Source organism: Triplophysa dalaica, chromosome 6, assembly GCF_015846415.1.
Source record: "Triplophysa dalaica isolate WHDGS20190420 chromosome 6, ASM1584641v1, whole genome shotgun sequence".
Lineage (NCBI taxonomy): Eukaryota > Metazoa > Chordata > Actinopteri > Cypriniformes > Nemacheilidae > Triplophysa > Triplophysa dalaica.
Genome location: NC_079547.1, coordinates 11,129,962 through 11,148,528, shown reverse-complemented (window position 1 = coordinate 11,148,528; position 18,567 = coordinate 11,129,962). Strand labels below are relative to the sequence as shown.

At 40.6% G+C, this 18,567-nt stretch overlaps 1 protein-coding gene across 1 annotated transcript in view; it reads left to right on the top strand.

The window, feature by feature from the left end:
• The window catches only part of kif1aa (kinesin family member 1Aa), a 211,055-nt gene that overhangs the window by 123,595 nt on the left and 68,893 nt on the right, over positions 1–18,567 (top strand). The window contains exons 25-26 of the mRNA XM_056751227.1: positions 17,930–18,048; positions 18,324–18,409. Of these exons, the coding sequence (XP_056607205.1) occupies positions 17,930–18,048; positions 18,324–18,409 (205 nt within the window). The remainder of the gene's footprint in view (positions 1–17,929; positions 18,049–18,323; positions 18,410–18,567) is intronic.

Here is an 18,567-nt window from a genome sequence, read left to right as displayed (position 1 = left end):
CTTAAGGCTTTACATAACTGATCAATGACTCGGGAAAAACAAATTCTTTATTTCAATCATCAGCATGATATCGGAAAAGTTTTTTTCTCAGTTTGCGCTGCCTTGAGCTGAGCTGTTTCCTTATAGTGGACTTCTATGGAGTAGAAAACACTTAATGTGAGATTATTCTTCTAATCAGTTAAGTAACAGCTCGTTCTTTTGACAACATCTTGTGTTTATTACATGTAAAATTATTTTGACGATTATGTGATTTTCCCCGGTCCTTGATTAGGTATGTCAAGTCATTTAAGAAATTAAACCGGAAACTGATATCCCTTCTTCTGACGAAATTTTCTTACTATGCTTATGCACAGTCCATTGTATGTATCAACGTATGTCTCATCGACAGTGTTTTGGATCCTGCTGTATTCAGAGGACCATGAAATGACTTCTTAGTGCTCTTCCAAATTAGGGGACATCACTTTCTCTTGGCCACTGTGCCTCTATACTGCTCAGTATTTAGGGGTCAAGCCCCAGGGGGCTCAAGAGATATAACAAAATCTATGAAACTGCTTATAGCATATGACAAATTCAACATTACATTTACATTTACATTTAGACATTTAGCAGACGCTTTTATCCAAAGCGACTTACAAAGAGTTTAGGAGCAATAAGCGATATGTCATACAGGAGCCATAATACATTGGATGCCAATACAAAATTACTGGTTTCAACAAAAGCTAGACCACTACCTGTTGAGAGAAAGGGTTAGTGTGTTTTTTTTTTTTTTTTTTCATTTGCTTGTCAAGTATTCAGAGAAGAGATGGGTTTTAAGTAGTTTTTTAAATGTTGTAAGAGATCTGGTTAAACGGACAGAGTTAGGAAGAATGTTCCACCAGGAAGGAGTTGTGAATGAGAGCGGGAGAGCGATTTACTGCCCTTATGGGAAGGCAATACAAGACGCCGCTGGTTTGCTGAACGCAGGGATCTTGATGGGGTGTAGGAGTGCAGGAGAGTGTGGAAGTAAGCTGGTGTAGATCCAGTGATAGTCCTGTAGGCAAGCATTAGTGACTTGAATCTGATACGGGCTGCAACCGGTAGCCAGTGAAGAGAGATGAAAAGGGGAGTCACGTGAGCCCTTTTGGGCTGTTGGAAGACGAGGCGTGCTGCTGCGTTCTGAAACAGCTGAAGTGGTTTGATAGCCTTTGCAGGAAGACCAGCATAACATAATATTATTTTATTCATATTGCTATTTGATACCATGTTTGTCATATTCCTCCATACTTCATGTAAGCCATATGGCATTTTATTTATAACATACTTCTTCCAACTCCTCCTAAAAAAGTGGTCAAATCTGCAAAAAATTAAGTATATAGCGTCTTAAAACACTCCTGACAAAAAGTTATTATAAGATTTTAGATTGATTAAATGGTTCTCGTATACAGACTGAACAAAATCAAGGCGAGCATAGCATATCAGGCAGTCATATGGCTCTACCTTTGAAATGCTTTTACGTATTGTCACTAAACTTGCCACAAATTTTTGATGTGCTTATGATTCTTGTATGGAGTGTCGATTAATTGTAAGGCGTGCTGGCAAAAGGTTCATCTGTGTTTTGACACAAAACTTTGTATGTTTCATCACTGGGAAAGCTTGTCTCACTCACAAAGAATTAAAGACATAAAGAAATTTATAAGCAATTATAAAGTTCATTTCCCAGTTTTAAAACTTGTTTTTTAAATCTGATATTAATTTTCAGGGGTCAAGCCCTGAAGGGGCAGAGAACCCTATTGTATCCGTTAGTTTTCTTCTTCTTCTTCCGCCATTCCATCTATGGCAGCCTATAGAGCCGTACGGACGAAAGTTACGAAATTTGGCACACATAAAGAAAATAGTATCGTGTGTTACTGTAGCAAATTTGGAGTCTCTAACTAAACCGCTCTAGCACCACAACAAGTCCAAAATTTCACATACATATTTGAGCAAAACTTGTAGAAACAACACTGTAGAAACAAAATTCCTCTTTCCTCTCAATCATGCGAGTATGTTAATGCCAATGCATACTATGACGTCCTTTTGCTTCATAAAAAAATTCCCACCATTTTGAATTATTCGAGAAACATACTCTTTTTAGCTCATCCCAGAGCTTTTGACCAATTTGCAATAAATTTGGTGTGTACCATCTAAAGACTGTATGGACAAAGATTTACTAAAATATTTTTGATTGGTCAATCCGTTCTTGTACTGCTTGTCAACAAATTTGACAACGAGCCCTCCAAAATGTTTTTTAGGCTGTATCATTACAAAACTTTCATGTATCAATGCAAAACATGTGTCATCAAGGTCTGGACCTCAGGTGACAAACCAAGTTTCAGCACAGGGCCACCTACAGGTAATAATATATAAAAGTAGCTTTGTTGCTTATAACTTCTGAAACCTTTCATCTAAAATTTCACTCATTTAAATGTTTGTCATAAAATGCAGTGTTTTACAACTCATCGCTATGAAACTTATGACCATATTGTGAGTGGACCTTTTTTTAGGCCAGCGCCCCCCAGTAGTCAAGAGATATTACCAAATTTAGGAAACTGCTTATAACTTATGAAAAATGTAACAAGTCATTTTATTCATATTGTTAGATTTGTTGTTTTGAGAGAAGAAATGCGCCATATTCCACCATACTTTCTGTCTGGCATATGGCATTTTATTTATAACATCCTTTTCCAAATCCTCCTACAAATTGGTTAAATTTGCACAAAATTTTAAATAATAGTATCTTGAGACTCTCCTGACAAAAAGTAATTAAAAGGTTTTTGACTCATCAAAAGGTTCTCGTATACAGCCTGAACGAAATCAAGTCGAGCACACCAAAGGGTCATGTGGCTTTATCTTCGCAACTCTTTTGTGTATTGACACGACTCTTGGTATGCATCATCAGTTGCAAATCTTGTATGCCTCATAAAAATTAGGCACCACCTATTGGTCAAAAGTCATTTTTTTGTGTTCTAACTGCCTTTCTCTGTTTTTAAACCTGGTCGCCCATTTGGAATTTTTTCTTAAAATGCAGTATTTTACTAACGCAATGGTGGACAGCTTGGTATGCTTCATCAAGTTCATGTTTTGAGAAGACATGTAAATGTTATATGCCAGCAAAATTTGGTATGGTCCTTCCGGCTCCTTGCCCTGAGAGAGCCCATAAAGTTTCAGGCCTGCTTCACCTTTTGGTGATGAAATATATTAATAGGCCTATTACTTTGTCCACATTTGATGGATTTTTATGGGAGCTATGCCTTAGTTTCCTAAATCTTTGCCGAGTCAAATGATACCAAACATGCCAGGTTTCACCTTACAGTTTGCCCAGTAGCGTGATTTAATGCAAAAAATAAATAAGCACAAGTAATTTTGCAACTTTTACTCCAGTCGAGATGAAACTACCGTAGGAATCAAAGAACCTTAGCTGTTCTACAATATGTCACAGGCCAAATGTCAAAATTGGCCAAAAATGCAAAAAAGGTTTTGTAAGTAAACATTTTTTTTAATATATATGCTTATAACTTCTAAAGGAAGAAGATATTTTCAATTTATTTGTCACATTGATTAAAAGGCACAGTCTGAGGACACACAAAAAAGGTGGTGGGGTTGCTCCACCTGTTGGTCTATTAATTCAACAAAACGTTGCATTGGCTGTAACTACAGTACTGTTGGTCTGAGTGAGTCCAAAATTGGGATGCTCTGTTCTTGTCATAGCTGCATTTATATCCAAACATATCACTGTCTTGACTAGAGAGAGCATTCACACTTTCATCACAGTGCCACCTAATGGTTCAGAAATATAAAATAAGGCCTTTTTGCTTAAAACTTTGTAATATGTCTCTTTTTTTGCGCATCACTATGAAAATTGTTATGGTTCATGAAGACCTCATTTTTGTAGAGTGCCCCCTAGTTTTCAGGAAATTTTAAGAAATTTATAAAAATGCTAATTACATATTAAATATTCTCCATACTGTCTTTTGATTATCATTACTATATTTTTATATAGTGTATACATACATACATATTTGTAAGTATATACTCTTTGTAAGTTGCTTTGGATAAAAGCGTCTGCTAAATGACTAAATGTAAATGTATATGTATATATATATATATTATTTATTAAGTAGCCGAGTACTTAAATACAACTTTGTTTTTTTCTACAACATTTCAAATGCTATTAGATTGTTAATGATAATCTTTAATTTTTATATTTTTATTAAGCCTTGTTGTGCAAGCACTGATGAGCTTGTGCAGAGGCAGCAGCTTTTGCCAGAGGGGAACTGGAATCCCCTGGTTGGGCCTGGGTTCCCCTGTTAAATATTATTCTTGTCATATTCCACTCAACTTCCTGTCTGCCATGTTGAATTATCTGATCATCTGTCCAAAATCGTTCCCTTTGCATCATTGTTGGGCTTGACACCGTATTTGCTGCTCGCAGCTATATTTTGTTCCTAATGTTGTCTTCATAATGTCTTAAAGTGTGTGAATGAAAACTTCATTGCCCAGCCTATAAGCTTCCAAGTTGGCTAATTAAATAAGCTTTTTTTTTTAAGGTTTTACTTAACCTCTTGTGAACATACTTTAAATAGACAGAATTCCCCTCAAACTAACAGGGAAAACTATGTCTTTAACTAAACCCATTTCTCCACATGACTTTGTGAGAAAGAGAGTGACTCTAACTCCTCCCCCACCTCCTCTGAGCACACATCGAGCTCTGAACTTACTGAGCTGATCATGTCATGGTCAGACAAGAGGTTAAAAAAGAACTAAATGATCTGGATGACGATTTCTCATCGGATAATCCGTGTTCAGAGTTTGAGGAGGGGGAGGATGAAGGTGAGGAAAAGCTCTGCAGAAGTTGAACTGCAGAACAGTTGATTAACACAAACCTTGCTTCCTCGGGGTATGTCGGTTCCAAAACACCTTTGAAGAGTAAGTTTAACCAACCTCCTGAAAGATACCCAGAGTTAACGCGCGCTCACAGAAACAACATGAAGACGGTGTCAATGGATCACAGATTTCAAGAGTCACCATGGAAACCGCCGGGAAGCTTAAAGCTTTGACTGTAAAACAACGTTATAAATCAGAGTTTTTTTTCACAGAAGACTTAAATCCGCATCAGAGTATAAAGTGTGTTCTAAAAATCATAAAATTAAATTAAAACTAAAATGCTATAAATTAAATATTTAAAAGAAAGTCTAATTGTAATTTGGAGAAAGGCCTTTCAATACTTAACTGCAGGAGGAGGCTGAGGATCGAAAAAGAGGAATACATTCAGTTCTGAAAACCTTAAGTCTTAGTTTTTTATGTATTTTTTATGTAAATGGATTTGAAATTATATTAAGAATTTAAATATGTGAACAATTTGCCATTGTGATCCAATTGGGGGTCACCTAATAAAGCCTTGGAAACCTGCCAGCCTGGGAGTCGAACTTGCAACCTTTGAGTTTTAAATCTGGCTCTCTAACCATTGGCCACAAATATCGTTGACCCAATGCATCAAATATTGCATAATAAGTGGAGAAGATAGATGATATGCAATTGCTCTGGAGTTAAAATACTCAACTCAACTTTATTTATATAGCGCTTTTTACAATTTTCACTGTCACAAAGCAGCTGTACATGACACATATTGAAAACAAGAAAATAACTAAAGGCATATACCTGTAAAAACAAGAAAAAGGTGAAAACAACAAAAGACAGACATACATATGCTCCACACACACAATATGCATACATACGTCCCGGTTCCTGATTGCATCGCTGCCGGCGGCTAGTTTGTATCCTCTGACACTTGCTTCACCTCACATTTGTTCTTGGTCTTATTATTAGTGTATTTTACTATCGTTACATATCACTGTCGTTGCCGAATTATTTATAACTTTATATTTTAAACCTATATTCATTGAAACGTAACGCCGCTAGCATATTAGCGTGTTAGCTTGCCTTCTGTTTACATTGTGGAATATCATCTCCCCCTATTTGTCTTGTGTGCTAACTGTTTCTCTTTTTAAGTGTATATACTAAGACTCATCAAGCAACCTTGGTAAGTTAGGATTGCACTTCATACCCGGTGAGTTATGGCTTCTATTCCTATTGTTGTTACTTGCACCTCATGTCATATGTTTAGTTTAGCCTTCTCTGTCAGCGGCGAGGGTTTTACATGTGATAAATGCAGGGAAGTAGTTAGGCTGACGGAGAAGATTTTAGAATTAGAGTCTCGCATCCAATCTTTATTTGAGGATAGTAAGAGTGTAAGAACCGTAGAAAACACTTCGGATGCGAGCAATGTTAGCGCACACAGATCGGTTCCGGTTGAAAATCCCCTGCAGCTGGGAAACTTTGTGACGGTGAGACGGCATAGTCGCAGGACAAAACATCACTCAACCGTTCCGATTAAAGTCTCGAACAGGTTTGCCCCGCTCAGTGACGCACCGACTGAGAAACCTGCTGAAAGTGCCCTAGTGATCGGTGATTCTATTGTCCGGAACGTTAACATAGAGACACCAGCCACAATAGTCAAATGTTTACCGGGAGCCAGAGCGCCTGACATCAAGTCAAACTTAAATGTGCTGGCTAAGGCTAATCGTAAATACAGTAAGATTGTTATTCATGTCGGCACAAATGATGTTAGACTCCGTCAATCGGAGATCACTAAAGATAATATTAAAGAGGTGTGTGAGCTCGCAAAAACGATGTCAGACACTGTAATATTCTCTGGCCCCCTTACTGCTTACCGTGGTGATGAGATTTATAGCAGATTATCATCACTAAATGGCTGGTTGTCTGAGTGGTGCCTGCAGAATAATATAGATTTTATAAATAACTGGAAGAGTTTTGAGGGCAGACCTGACCTGTTGAAACGAGATGGTCTCCATCCCTCCTGGGATGGGGTTTCCCTCCTCTCTAGAAATTTGGCACACAGTCTTAATAATGCTAAAGTCTGACTACCTAGGGCCCAGGTCAGGAAGGAGACAGAATGGCTTAACCAACTGTCTGCTTGCCGTCTCGCGTTACAGAATACACAAAATATACAACATGTAATAATCCCTTCTTACAAACAACATAAAATAGAGACTGTGTCTGTCCCCCGGATTAGCAAACATAAGATATTGCGTAAACCTCTTGAAAGTAATTTAATAAACGTTAAACAAATCAAACATGAACAAAATACAGATAATCAGCTGTTACGACTCGGATTGCTTAATATTAGATCTCTCTCAAATAAAGCACTTTTTGTTAACGATTTGATAATCGATCATAAAATAGACATGCTTTGTTTGACAGAAACATGGCTAAAGCCAGATGATTTTATTACTCTAAATGAATCCGTTCCCCATGATTATTACTATAAACACGAGCCTCGTCTAAAAGGTAGAGGGGGAGGTGTCGCTGCACTTTACAAGAATTCTTTTATTACCTCTCAGAAGTCTAATTTTAAGTACAGTTCTTTCGAAGTCATGGTACTTCACGTATCGACACCTAATACTAAGGACAAAACATTTTTAAAATTTATTCTAGCTATTGTATATAGGCCTCCAGGGCACCACACAGATTTTATTAAAGATTTTGGTGGGTTCTTATCAGAACTAGTACTGGCCGCAGATAGAGTCCTTGTCGTCGGTGACTTTAATATCCATGTAGACAATGATACAGATGCCTTGGGACTGGCTTTCAAAGACACTCTTAACTCCATGGGCGTTAGTCAACATGTGTCAGGACCCACTCACCTTCGTAATCATACTTTAGATTTAATACTTTCTTATGGTATAAATGTGGACGATGTTAAAATCGTTCAGCAGAGTGAAGATATTTCGGATCATTATCTGATATTATGTTTGCTTCAATGGCCTACGGCTGCAAATCAAACTCCTTGTTACAAATATGGTAGAACGATTACTTCAACTACCAAAGATGCGTTTCTCGATAATCTGCCTGAACTGTCTAAAATATCCAGCATGAGTAATAACGTTGACGATTTTGACACTACTATTGAACATTTTAACTCTACTTTCTCGGAAATATTAGACACAGTTGCTCCTCTGCGTTTAAAGAAAATTAAAAATAGCAGCCCAACACCGTGGTATAATGAACACACTCAGACTCTAAAAAAAGCATCCCGTAAAATGGAGCGCAACTTTAAGAAAACGAATTTAGAGGTATTTCGTATAGCATGGAAGGATAGTACTCGAAATTACAGGAATGCAATAAAAACGTCTAGATCCGCCTACTTTTCAACACTAATAGAGGAAAACCATCACAACCCTAGGTTCTTATTTAACACCGTGGCTAAATTAACAAAAAATAAGTCGTCATCGACGTCAGATTCTGATTATCAGCATAACAGTGATGAATTTATGAACTACTTCACAAGTAAAATCCAAGATATAAGAGAAAAAATTATAACAATGCAACCTGTAGTGAAATCCGCTGAACAAACTAACTACAGCACCCCTAAGGAGAAATTGCAATTATTTTCTACAGTAGATCACGATGAACTGTCTAAAATCATTAAATCATCTAAATCATCAACATGCATGCTAGACCCTATACCTACAAAACTACTGAAAGAAATGCTCCCCGAAATTATAGATCCTCTTCTTAGTATTAGTAACTCATCTCTGACATTAGGACATGTGCCTAAAGCATTTAAGGTGGCTGTTATAAGGCCTCTTTTAAAAAAAACAAACTCGACCCCAAAGAACTAGGGAATTACAGGCCTATATCGAATTTACCTTTTATATCTAAAGTTCTGGAAAAAGTAGTTTCAACTCAATTATGCTCCTTCCTCCAAAGGAATGACATTAATGATGAATTTCAGTCTGGATTTCGAGCATGTCACAGTACAGAGACTGCTTTGATCAGAGTTACAAATGATCTGCTTTTAGCGTCTGACCGTGGCTGTATTTCGTTATTGGTGCTGCTAGACCTCAGTGCTGCATTTGACACCATTGACCACAGCATACTTCTACATAGACTCGAAAATTACGTCGGCATTAACGGAATAGCATTGAAATGGTTTAAGTCTTATTTATCCGACCGTTTTCAATTTGTAGCAATAAACAATGAGGTGTCCCGCAAATCACAAGTCCAGTACGGTGTACCACAGGGCTCAGTCTTGGGACCCCTGCTCTTCGCATTATACATGCTACCTCTAAGAGACATAATAAAGCGACACGGAATTAGCTTTCACTGTTATGCTGATGATACTCAACTTTATATTTCCTCGATGCCTCATGAAACCCAGCAGTTTCATCGAATAAAGGATTGCATAGTTGACTTAAAAATGTGGATGAGTAACAATTTTTTACTACTAAACTCGGACAAAACAGAAGTGTTACTTACTGGACCGAAAACTGCTATGCTTAACAACCAAGAATACTGCTTAACGATTGACGGTTGCTCCATAAAATCCTCGTCATCAGCTAAGAATCTTGGCGTTGTATTTGACAGTACTCTCTCATTTGAAAGCCATGTCGCAAACACCTGTAAAATTGCATTTTTCCATCTTAAGAATATATCTAAATTACGTCATATGCTGTCACTGTCAGATGCAGAGAAATTAATTCATGCATTCATGACATCAAGACTAGATTACTGTAATGCACTTCTAGGTGGTTGCCCTGCGGGCCTATTACAAAAACTGCAACTGGTTCAAAACGCGGCAGCTCGAGTTCTTACACGTACAAAAAAGTATGAGCATATAACCCCGGTTCTGTCAACCTTGCACTGGTTACCTATAAAGCATCGCATTAACTTTAAGATCTTGCTTATTACCTATAAAGCCCTACATGGTCTAGCGCCGCAGTATTTGAATGAACTTCTATTGTATTACAGACCACCACGTACATTACGCTCTAAGGGGTCCTGTCAGTTGGTAATACCTAGAATTTCAAAATCAAGTGCAGGTGGTAGATTAAGAAAAGGTAGGCCTTTTCTTATCTAGCGCCTAAACTTTGGAATATTCTTCCCTGCACGGTCCGGGAGGCAGACACACTCTGTCAGTTTAAATCTAGACTAAAGACTCATCTTTTTAATCTTGCATACACTACACCTCCATAATATTAATCCTCAGAGGATTTAGGCTGCATTATTTAGATCAACCGGAACCAGGAACACATCCAACAACAAATGATGTACTTGTTGCATCAAAGAGTGCAGAACAGTACTCTACTCTCAGCCAGTCTTGTCTCTTTGTTCCAAGGTTACCGCAGGATGCAGTTCATGCCCAGACCTGATGGCAGAGCTGAGAATGGGAAGCGGTGACCTGACAAGTGCTAAGAGGATAGAGCTGGATAAAGGACGCGACAACTTTGTTTTTTTCTACAACATTTCAAATGCTATTAGATTGTTAATGATAATCTTTAATTTTTATATTTTTATTAAGCCTTGTTGTGCAAGCACTGATGAGCTTGTGCAGAGGCAGCAGCTTTTGCCAGAGGGGAACTGGAATCCCCTGGTTGGGCCTGGGTTCCCCTGAGGTTTTTTTTCTCGATGGGAGTTTTGGGTTCCTCACCACCGTTTGCATATTGTTTTGCACTATCTGCCTGGCCGGGGGGGCTGCTTTAGAATTCATACTTGTATTAAATGTGTCTCATGTACAGCTGCTTTGTAACAATGAAAATTGTAAAAAGCGCTATATAAATAAAGTTGAGTTGAGTTGAGTACACACATTGACATAGACGCACACACACAAACACACTTGCACACCCGCACAGTGAAAGCACATATTTGAGATAAAGGAGAGAGAACCACAGGTCAAATATTAAACGGCCTTTATATTCTTATATGCAATATTAATTATGTCTAACTTCTAAATTCTAAAGCAGCCCCCCCGGCCAGGCAAATAGTGCAAAACAATATGCAAACGGTGGCGAGGAACTCTAAACTAAAATCGAGAAAAAAAAAACTCAGGAGAACCCAGGCCCAACCAGGGGATTCCAGTTCCCCTCTGGCAAAAGCTGCTGCCTCTGCACAAGCCCAACAGTGGTTGCACAACAAGGCTAAATAAAAAATAAATAAACTTACTTATAAGGTAAATTATAGATTTAAGATTATCATAAACAATCTAATAGCACTTGAAGTGTTGTAGAAAAATCGTATCAAGTTGCCGCTTCCTTTATCCAACTCTATCATCTCAGCTCTTGTCAGGTCATTCCTTCACATTCTCAGCTCTTCCATCAGGTATGGGCATGAACTGCATCCTGCAGTAACCTTGGAACAAAAAGACAAGACTGGCTGAGAGTAGAGTACTGTTCTGCACTCTTTGATGCAACAAGTATATCATTTGTTGTTGGATGTGTTCCTGGTTCCGGTTGATCTAAATAATGCAGCCTAAATCCTCTGAGGATTAATATTATGGAAGTGTAGTGTATGCAAGATTAAAAAGGATGCGTCTTTAGTCTAGATTTAAACTGACAGAGTGTGTCTGGCTCCCGGACAGTGCAGGGAAGAATATTCCAAAGTTTAGGCGCTAGATAAGAAAAGGATCAACCACCTGCACTTGATTTTGAAACTCTAGGTATTACCAACTGACAGGACGCCTGAGAGTGTAATGCACGTGGAGGATGGTAATACAATATAAGTTCATTCAAATACTGCTGCGGCGCTAGACCATGTAGGGCTTTATAGGTAATAAGCAAGATCTTAAAGTTAATGCGATGCTATATAGGTAACCAGTGCAAGGTTGACAGAACAGGGGTTATATGCTCTTACTTTTTTGTACGTGTAAGAACTCGAGCTGCCGCGTTTTGAACCAGTTGCAGTTTTTTTAATAGGCCTGCAGGGCAACCACCTAAAAGTGCATTACTGTAATCTAGTCTTGATGTCATAAATGCATGAATTAATTTCTCTGCATCTGACAGTGACAGCATATGACGTAGTTTAGATATATTCTTAAAATGGAAAAATGCAATTTTACAGGTGTTGGCGACATGGCTCTCAAATGACAGATTAATATTGAATACAATGCCAGGATTCTTAGCTGACGACGAGGATTTTATGGAGCATCCGTAAATAGTTAAGCAGTATTCTTGGTTGTTACGTATGACGGTTTTTGGTCCAGTAAGTAACACTTCTGTTTTGTCTGAGTTCAGTAGTAAAAAATTGTTACTCATCCTGTTTTTTAAATCAACTATGCATTCCTTTATTCGATGGAACTGCTCGGTTTCATGAGGCTTCGAGGAAATATAAAGTTGAGTATGATCAGCATAACAGTGAAAGCTAATTCCATGTCGCTTTAATATATCTCCTAGAGGTAGCATATATAATGCAAAGAGCAGAGGCCCTAAGACTGAGCCCTGTGGTACACCGTACTGGACTTGCGATTTGCGGGACATATCATTGTTCATTGCTACAAATTGAAAACGGTCAGATAAATAGGACTTAAACCATTTCAAAGCTATTCCATTAATGCCGACATACTTTTCGAGTCTGTATAGGAGTATGCTGTGGTCAATGGTGTCAAATGCAGCACTAAGGTCTAGCAGCACCAATAACGAAATACAGCCACGGTCAGACACTAAAAGCAGATCATTTGTAACTCTGATCAAATCAGTCTCTGTACTGTGACATGCTCGAAATCCAGACTGGAATTCTTCATTAATGTTATTCCTTTGGAGGAAGGAGCATAACTGAGTTGATACTACTTTTTCAAGAACTTTAGATATAAAGGGTAAATTCGATATAGGCCTGTAATTCCCTAGTTCTCTAGGGTCGAGTTTGGGTTTTTTGACAAGGGGCCTTATAACAGCCACCTTAAATGCTTTAGGTACATGACCTAATGTCAGAGATGAGTTAATAATATTAAGAAGAGGATCTATAATTTCCGGGAGCATTTCTTTCAGTAGTTTTGTAGGTATAGGGTCTAGCAGGCATGTTGTTGATTTGGATGATCTAATGATTTTAGAGAGTTCCTCGTGATCTACTGTAGATAATGATTGCAATTTCTCCTTAGGGGTGCTGTAGTTAGTTTGTTCAGCGGGTTTCACTTCTGGACGCATTGTTATAATTTTTTCTCTAATATCTTGGATTTTACTTAAATACTTCACTATTAACATCCTTTAACTGTTGGAAATTGTAAGGTGTGTATATTTATCCAGTGATATTTGGAGATGTTTTAATTAACCTAATTCAAAGTATATACAGTATTTAATATAAATACAAAAAGTTTAACAAGAACAGCTTACATTATTTTATTTAAAGATTATTTCATTTTAAAAGGTTAAATAATAAATTAAATAAAAAATAGTTGTGAAGGCTAAATTGTGATGGGTGAGATTGGAAATGTAATTTTAATATTGCAGAATATTTTTAATATATTATATGGAACCTATGCTTCCACGTACACTTGACGCTCATCAAATGCACACGCATATGCAGACAACCCCTATAGCTTAGTAACATTTCCTTAAAATGAACTAACCCTGGAACTTAACCTACTCGGGAGCAGGTTATCTTCAGAGAGTAAGTTGCTGAAAGTTGTAGCTGTTTTTGGAAGCAAAAGTCGGGGTTATCAACTAACTAGCCCTTAAACTTACCCGGTTATGTCACATAACAAGCTTTCTGGAACACACCCCAGGTGGCGCTGAAACCACTGGAACAATATACTGTAATGTACTTTATCTCAACACATAGTCTTATACAGGTATAGGCCAGATTGTTCCGTAACTATTCTTTATTTGATTTTTAAATACTTACAGATTATAACATTACATCTTTAACGTAGCATTAACATCATTTACAGAGTAAGATCAATTGTTTACTGCACACTTTTACGATGTAATTGTATTGGAAAAACATAAGACTTTATCCCCAGGAATGGACACATATTTTATATAGTAAGGTGACTAAAGCAGGGGACTCTTAAAGTTTCCCAGGACTGTATGCATAACAACTTCAGTTGATCCTCATTTTTACAAAGTTATATTCACAAAAGCCTGACATTGATAAGTGGATGACTATATTTTTAAACCATAAATGTATGTGTTTTTGTTAACATCCTCTCACCACAATGCAGCATTTAATGCTTGATTTTGATTAAAATTACATAATTTGAAATCCGAAACAGCTCATCATAACTTAAAAATGTTATTGCGCTCCAGACATTTATACAAAGTTTTTGTAACTTTTTATATTGCTTATTTTATATATATTTCTTCAACTGTGTATACTGCCTCCATTTGATTCCTGTTGTTCTTTGTGTCATTTCAACAAAATTTCATTTTGGATGAAAATCTAAAATGACAAATAAAGTCAGTCTAAGTCTAGTAACAAAAAGGAAAAATTAATACCTGGCTCATGAAAAGAAAATAGATCCCGCAGGCCAGAGTTGAGCACCACTGATTCAAACAATAATTGACGAATTACAATCTGTATGTTTGTCGGGGTGATCGTTTGAGTGTGTGGGAGAGTGGTTAGTGCTTTTGATTGGCATATTGGCAAGGGTTTGAATCTTGGTTGAAGCATTGGTAACAGTTTATGGTAAGGGTACACGAATGATCATGAATTCAGGCATTCATTCATGCATGGACTAAACATCACTTGAAATATCAGGAATTAACCTGAGTTCCCTTTCTGTCGGTCTCTCGACGTTGTGTCGAGAACGACAGATGGGGTTCGCCCTTGAGAACCAATCAACTCTGACTACTATAGTAAAGGCCAATGAAATATGGCGAATGAAATTTGCATGCCGGTCTCCGCCCCCGAATGTCCGGTATAAAAGGAATCAGGCGTGCAGCATTCATTTACCTTTTGTTCTTCAGATCCTTCGCTCATGACTACGAACAAAAATAATTCAACAAATTGTACTTCTACATTGCCGGATCTATGACTTAGAGCAGCGGATCCTCCCTACCTGCAGCACCCTTCCCCTGGGGGTCTCTGCGGTTCCGGAGGTATTAGAGATTTTTTCTAAAAAGTCCTTTTCAGGACTGAGCATTCTCCAGCGCGTCATGTCCCGCTGTTTTCTTGAGTGTGGCACCCTCATCGAGGAGGGGGATGGACACGATCGCTGCGTTAGGTATCTGGGCGTCCTGCACGCTGAAGCAGCGTTCGTTGGCACATCTTGCCCGCACTGCGGGCAGATTGTCATTCAGAAGTTGCGGTCACGGGTGACTGTCTTCCTACGGGAACCAGCCACCTTTTCGTCTGCTACCCGGGCCGTCACATCGGTGGGTACGGCCCCGAAGTCTGCCTGTATAAGCAGCGTTCGTGATCCTGCCAGCCAAGTGCACCCCGATTCGCTCTTCTTAACGTTCCTTAACCGGAGGTGGCATACCCTCCGTATCCTCAGGCACGTGCTCGGAAATGATGCGTGACGTAGATGAGATGTCGCTCGCAGCATCGGAGGGAGACTGGCATCCGACTCTGACGAATCCGAGCTCCACCCTCAGCGGTCAAACTCAGGAGGAAGCAGAAGTGATGTCAACCGTGCTAACCCGGGGATACGTGGTTCCTGAGTTCGGAGGGCGGTGCAAACCGCGCCCACTCGGGGGCCATTTTTTCCCTTGGTGCATGAGGAGCTGTATAAAACTTGGAGCGCTCCACTCACGGGCCTGCTCCAGTCAAGCAAGCTCCGGCTCCCTTACTTTCCCTCTGTGGTGAGGCAGCCAAAGGCTACGTCGAGATCCCCCGGGTGAAATGTGCGCCTGCGGTGCACCTGTGCCGTGGGCGTCTACCACCTGGGGAAATCGGCCATGCCTACCGGCCAAAGCGTGTAGGACTACGGCATCACTGGTGTCGGAGGCTTGCGCTGCCGCAGGCCAGGCTGCCTCCTCTCTCTACGCCATCCTATAGGTCCGCCGGGCCAGGGTGTTGAGAGAGCTCCACGAGGGTAAGGCTGACCCGGGTATAATGCAGGATTTCCGTGCCACCACTGACAGCGCTCTACGGGCGACTAAGTTGGCGGCACGGGCCATGGGTCGGACGATGTCCACGGTAGTGGTCCAGGAGAGACACCCCCGGCTGAACCTTGCGCAGATGAGTGACACCGAGAAAGTCCGCTTTCGAGGACTGCGGCCAGCAGTTTTTGACGGTGAAGAAGCAGCCACATTTTACCGCGCTGCAACACCATAACCCCTGGTCTTCCATGACTTTTCGACGGACTAAGGTCCCTCTGGGCAGGTTACGAGGCAAGTCGTGGTGACGACGGACGCCTCCCTGGAGGGCGCGAGAGGGCGGAATCCGCCTCATCAATAATCCATACACTCTTGGGACCCTAAAGTGGTCCTGGGGGGCCTCTCCAGTGTCTGTATTGGAGGACAGGAGAAGGGGAAAGCTGTCTCGAAGCAGAGGCTGGCGCTCTTGGTCGTGGATGCCGTTACGATGACATTCCGATCTCAGAATCTCCTATGCCCATTGGCAGTGAGGGCTCACTCCGCATGGGGTATTGCCACCTCCTGGGCACTGGCCAGAAGCGCCTCCCTAGCAGACATCTGTTGAGCTGCGAGTTGGGCTACGCCCAAACACCTTCGCAAGGGTTAACAACCGTCAGTGTGCTATCTACCTCTCTTCTTACCCAAACATATGGCTAAGAACAGGCATTCCATCACTAAGCAAGCACACCCTGGGGCTGGCTGGGCAGAGCAGCCTTCCCCCTTAGGCCGGGATACCATATAACTATCACAGATAGCTCTAACCGGACCTAGTGCTACCACACGTCTGTAAACACCCCCTCTGTGGGTTGTTCCGTCTGATGTATCCTTATGAGAATGGTTCCCACTCCTGGTAACCCATGAGCCTTCCCAGGTGGACCTCCACCTCGCGGTTAACTACTCAGTCCGCACGTTCCATGCGTTCTCCTCCAAGGACGAGACCATACCTATATCCACCATATTCCTCCCCACGGGTAGGAGGTGGCCTCTGCGGCGCATCCCTAATTAAGGAAGTTGCGTTTACCCGGTGTAAACCCGAGCCGGACGGCCTCTCACCAGTAGAGAGCTTCCGTCCGTGAAAGGTTACCGGTCAGGGCGGTACCCATCTTTCTCCAAGAAAGCTCTGGAACCCCCCGACCACCACACTGGAAGGTTACAGTTTCGGGAAAGCATCGAGCTGACACACCCAGGCCTGTTTCCGTCGCTTCGCTAGAGATTGTGACGCGATACAGCGTTGTGGTGTTTTCCATAGGCAACCCCATCTGTCGTTCTCGACACAATGTCGAGAGACCGACAGAAAGGGAACGTCTTGGTTACCTATGTAACTTCAGTTCCCTGATGGAGGGAACAAGACGTTGTGTCCCTTATGCCACTGTAACGGAGGCAAGCTAGTGAAGTGCTGTGCAGTATGTAAACCTAACTCCCCGGCCTCAAGGACGCTCTAGCGACAGACGCTAGAGACTGCGGTCTTTAGCCTCCTCGCTTGAGCGCCCGACTCCCATGCCGGACCGACCCGGTTCGAGGCCCGCTTAGAGCAGTGCGGAGCGTTCCGGTAACACCACAAACACGTATCGTATTCTGCTGCAGTCGTGAGAGGCTCTCAGGCTCTTCAGAACAAGAGGTTAATGAATGCTGCACGCCGGCTTCCTTTTATACCAGACATCCGGGGGCGGAGACCGGCATGCAAATTTAATTCGCCAAATTTCAGTGGCCTTTCCTATAGTAGTCAGAGTTGATTGGTTCTCGACACAACGTCTCGTTCCCTCCATCAGGGAACTGAGGTTACATATGTAACCAAGACGTTCAATGTCTTCCATCTTGTTATCCCTGCTCTAATTAAATAGGTGCCAACCTTTGGAATCGACTCCCAGCCATATTATTAAGTTGCAGTGATGTATGAATACATTTATACTGCCCTCACCTAACTCATCATGTCCAGGGGCTACAGTAGTCCCTTCTTGTGTGTAATTGCTTTGTTTCGCAATGTTGCGTTAGTTCTGATCTTTTGAACATACAGCATTTTTATTATTTTTCCTCTCCTTTAGGTCATTTGTGTATTTAAGTAATTTGCTCTATCCTGTGACCCTGGTCCATCGGATTGCCATTGTCAGTGAAAAGGGAGATGTCAAAGGCTTCCTCAGAGTAGCTGTACAGGCAATATCAGGTAAAATTAGGACTGCAAATGTCCTGCAGCACCAAAACAATATGACTCGCAGGTCTGTTCAATAACTCAGTTATATATATTGTTGTATAACTTCCTTTTTGGCTCCAATCAAAATTTCAAGTGTAGATATTTATGAATGTTTGAAGAAATTAGCAATGTATATAATCTATAATAAGGATTTAAGGTGTATTTTGGCCTGGGAGATTGTTGATCTGAAGGACAGGTTGCATATGACTTGAGGAAGTGATGTGAAGGTGCTCTGGTTTTTCCTCCAGCCGATGAAGAGGCACCAGACTATGGCTCTGTTGTTAGACAGTCAGGAACTGCCAGGATTTCCTTTGATGATCAGCAGTTTGAAAAGGTATTGATATTCAAACACTCTAAAGCCTTTTAGTTTGGTCAGTTTGTATTTCAAGTTGGTGTCTAGTTGACGTTCAGCTTGTCCTAGACCTACCATCTGACAAATAGTCAGAACCTCTAAAAAACAAGCACATCAGAACAGACTGACCAGGCACTGGG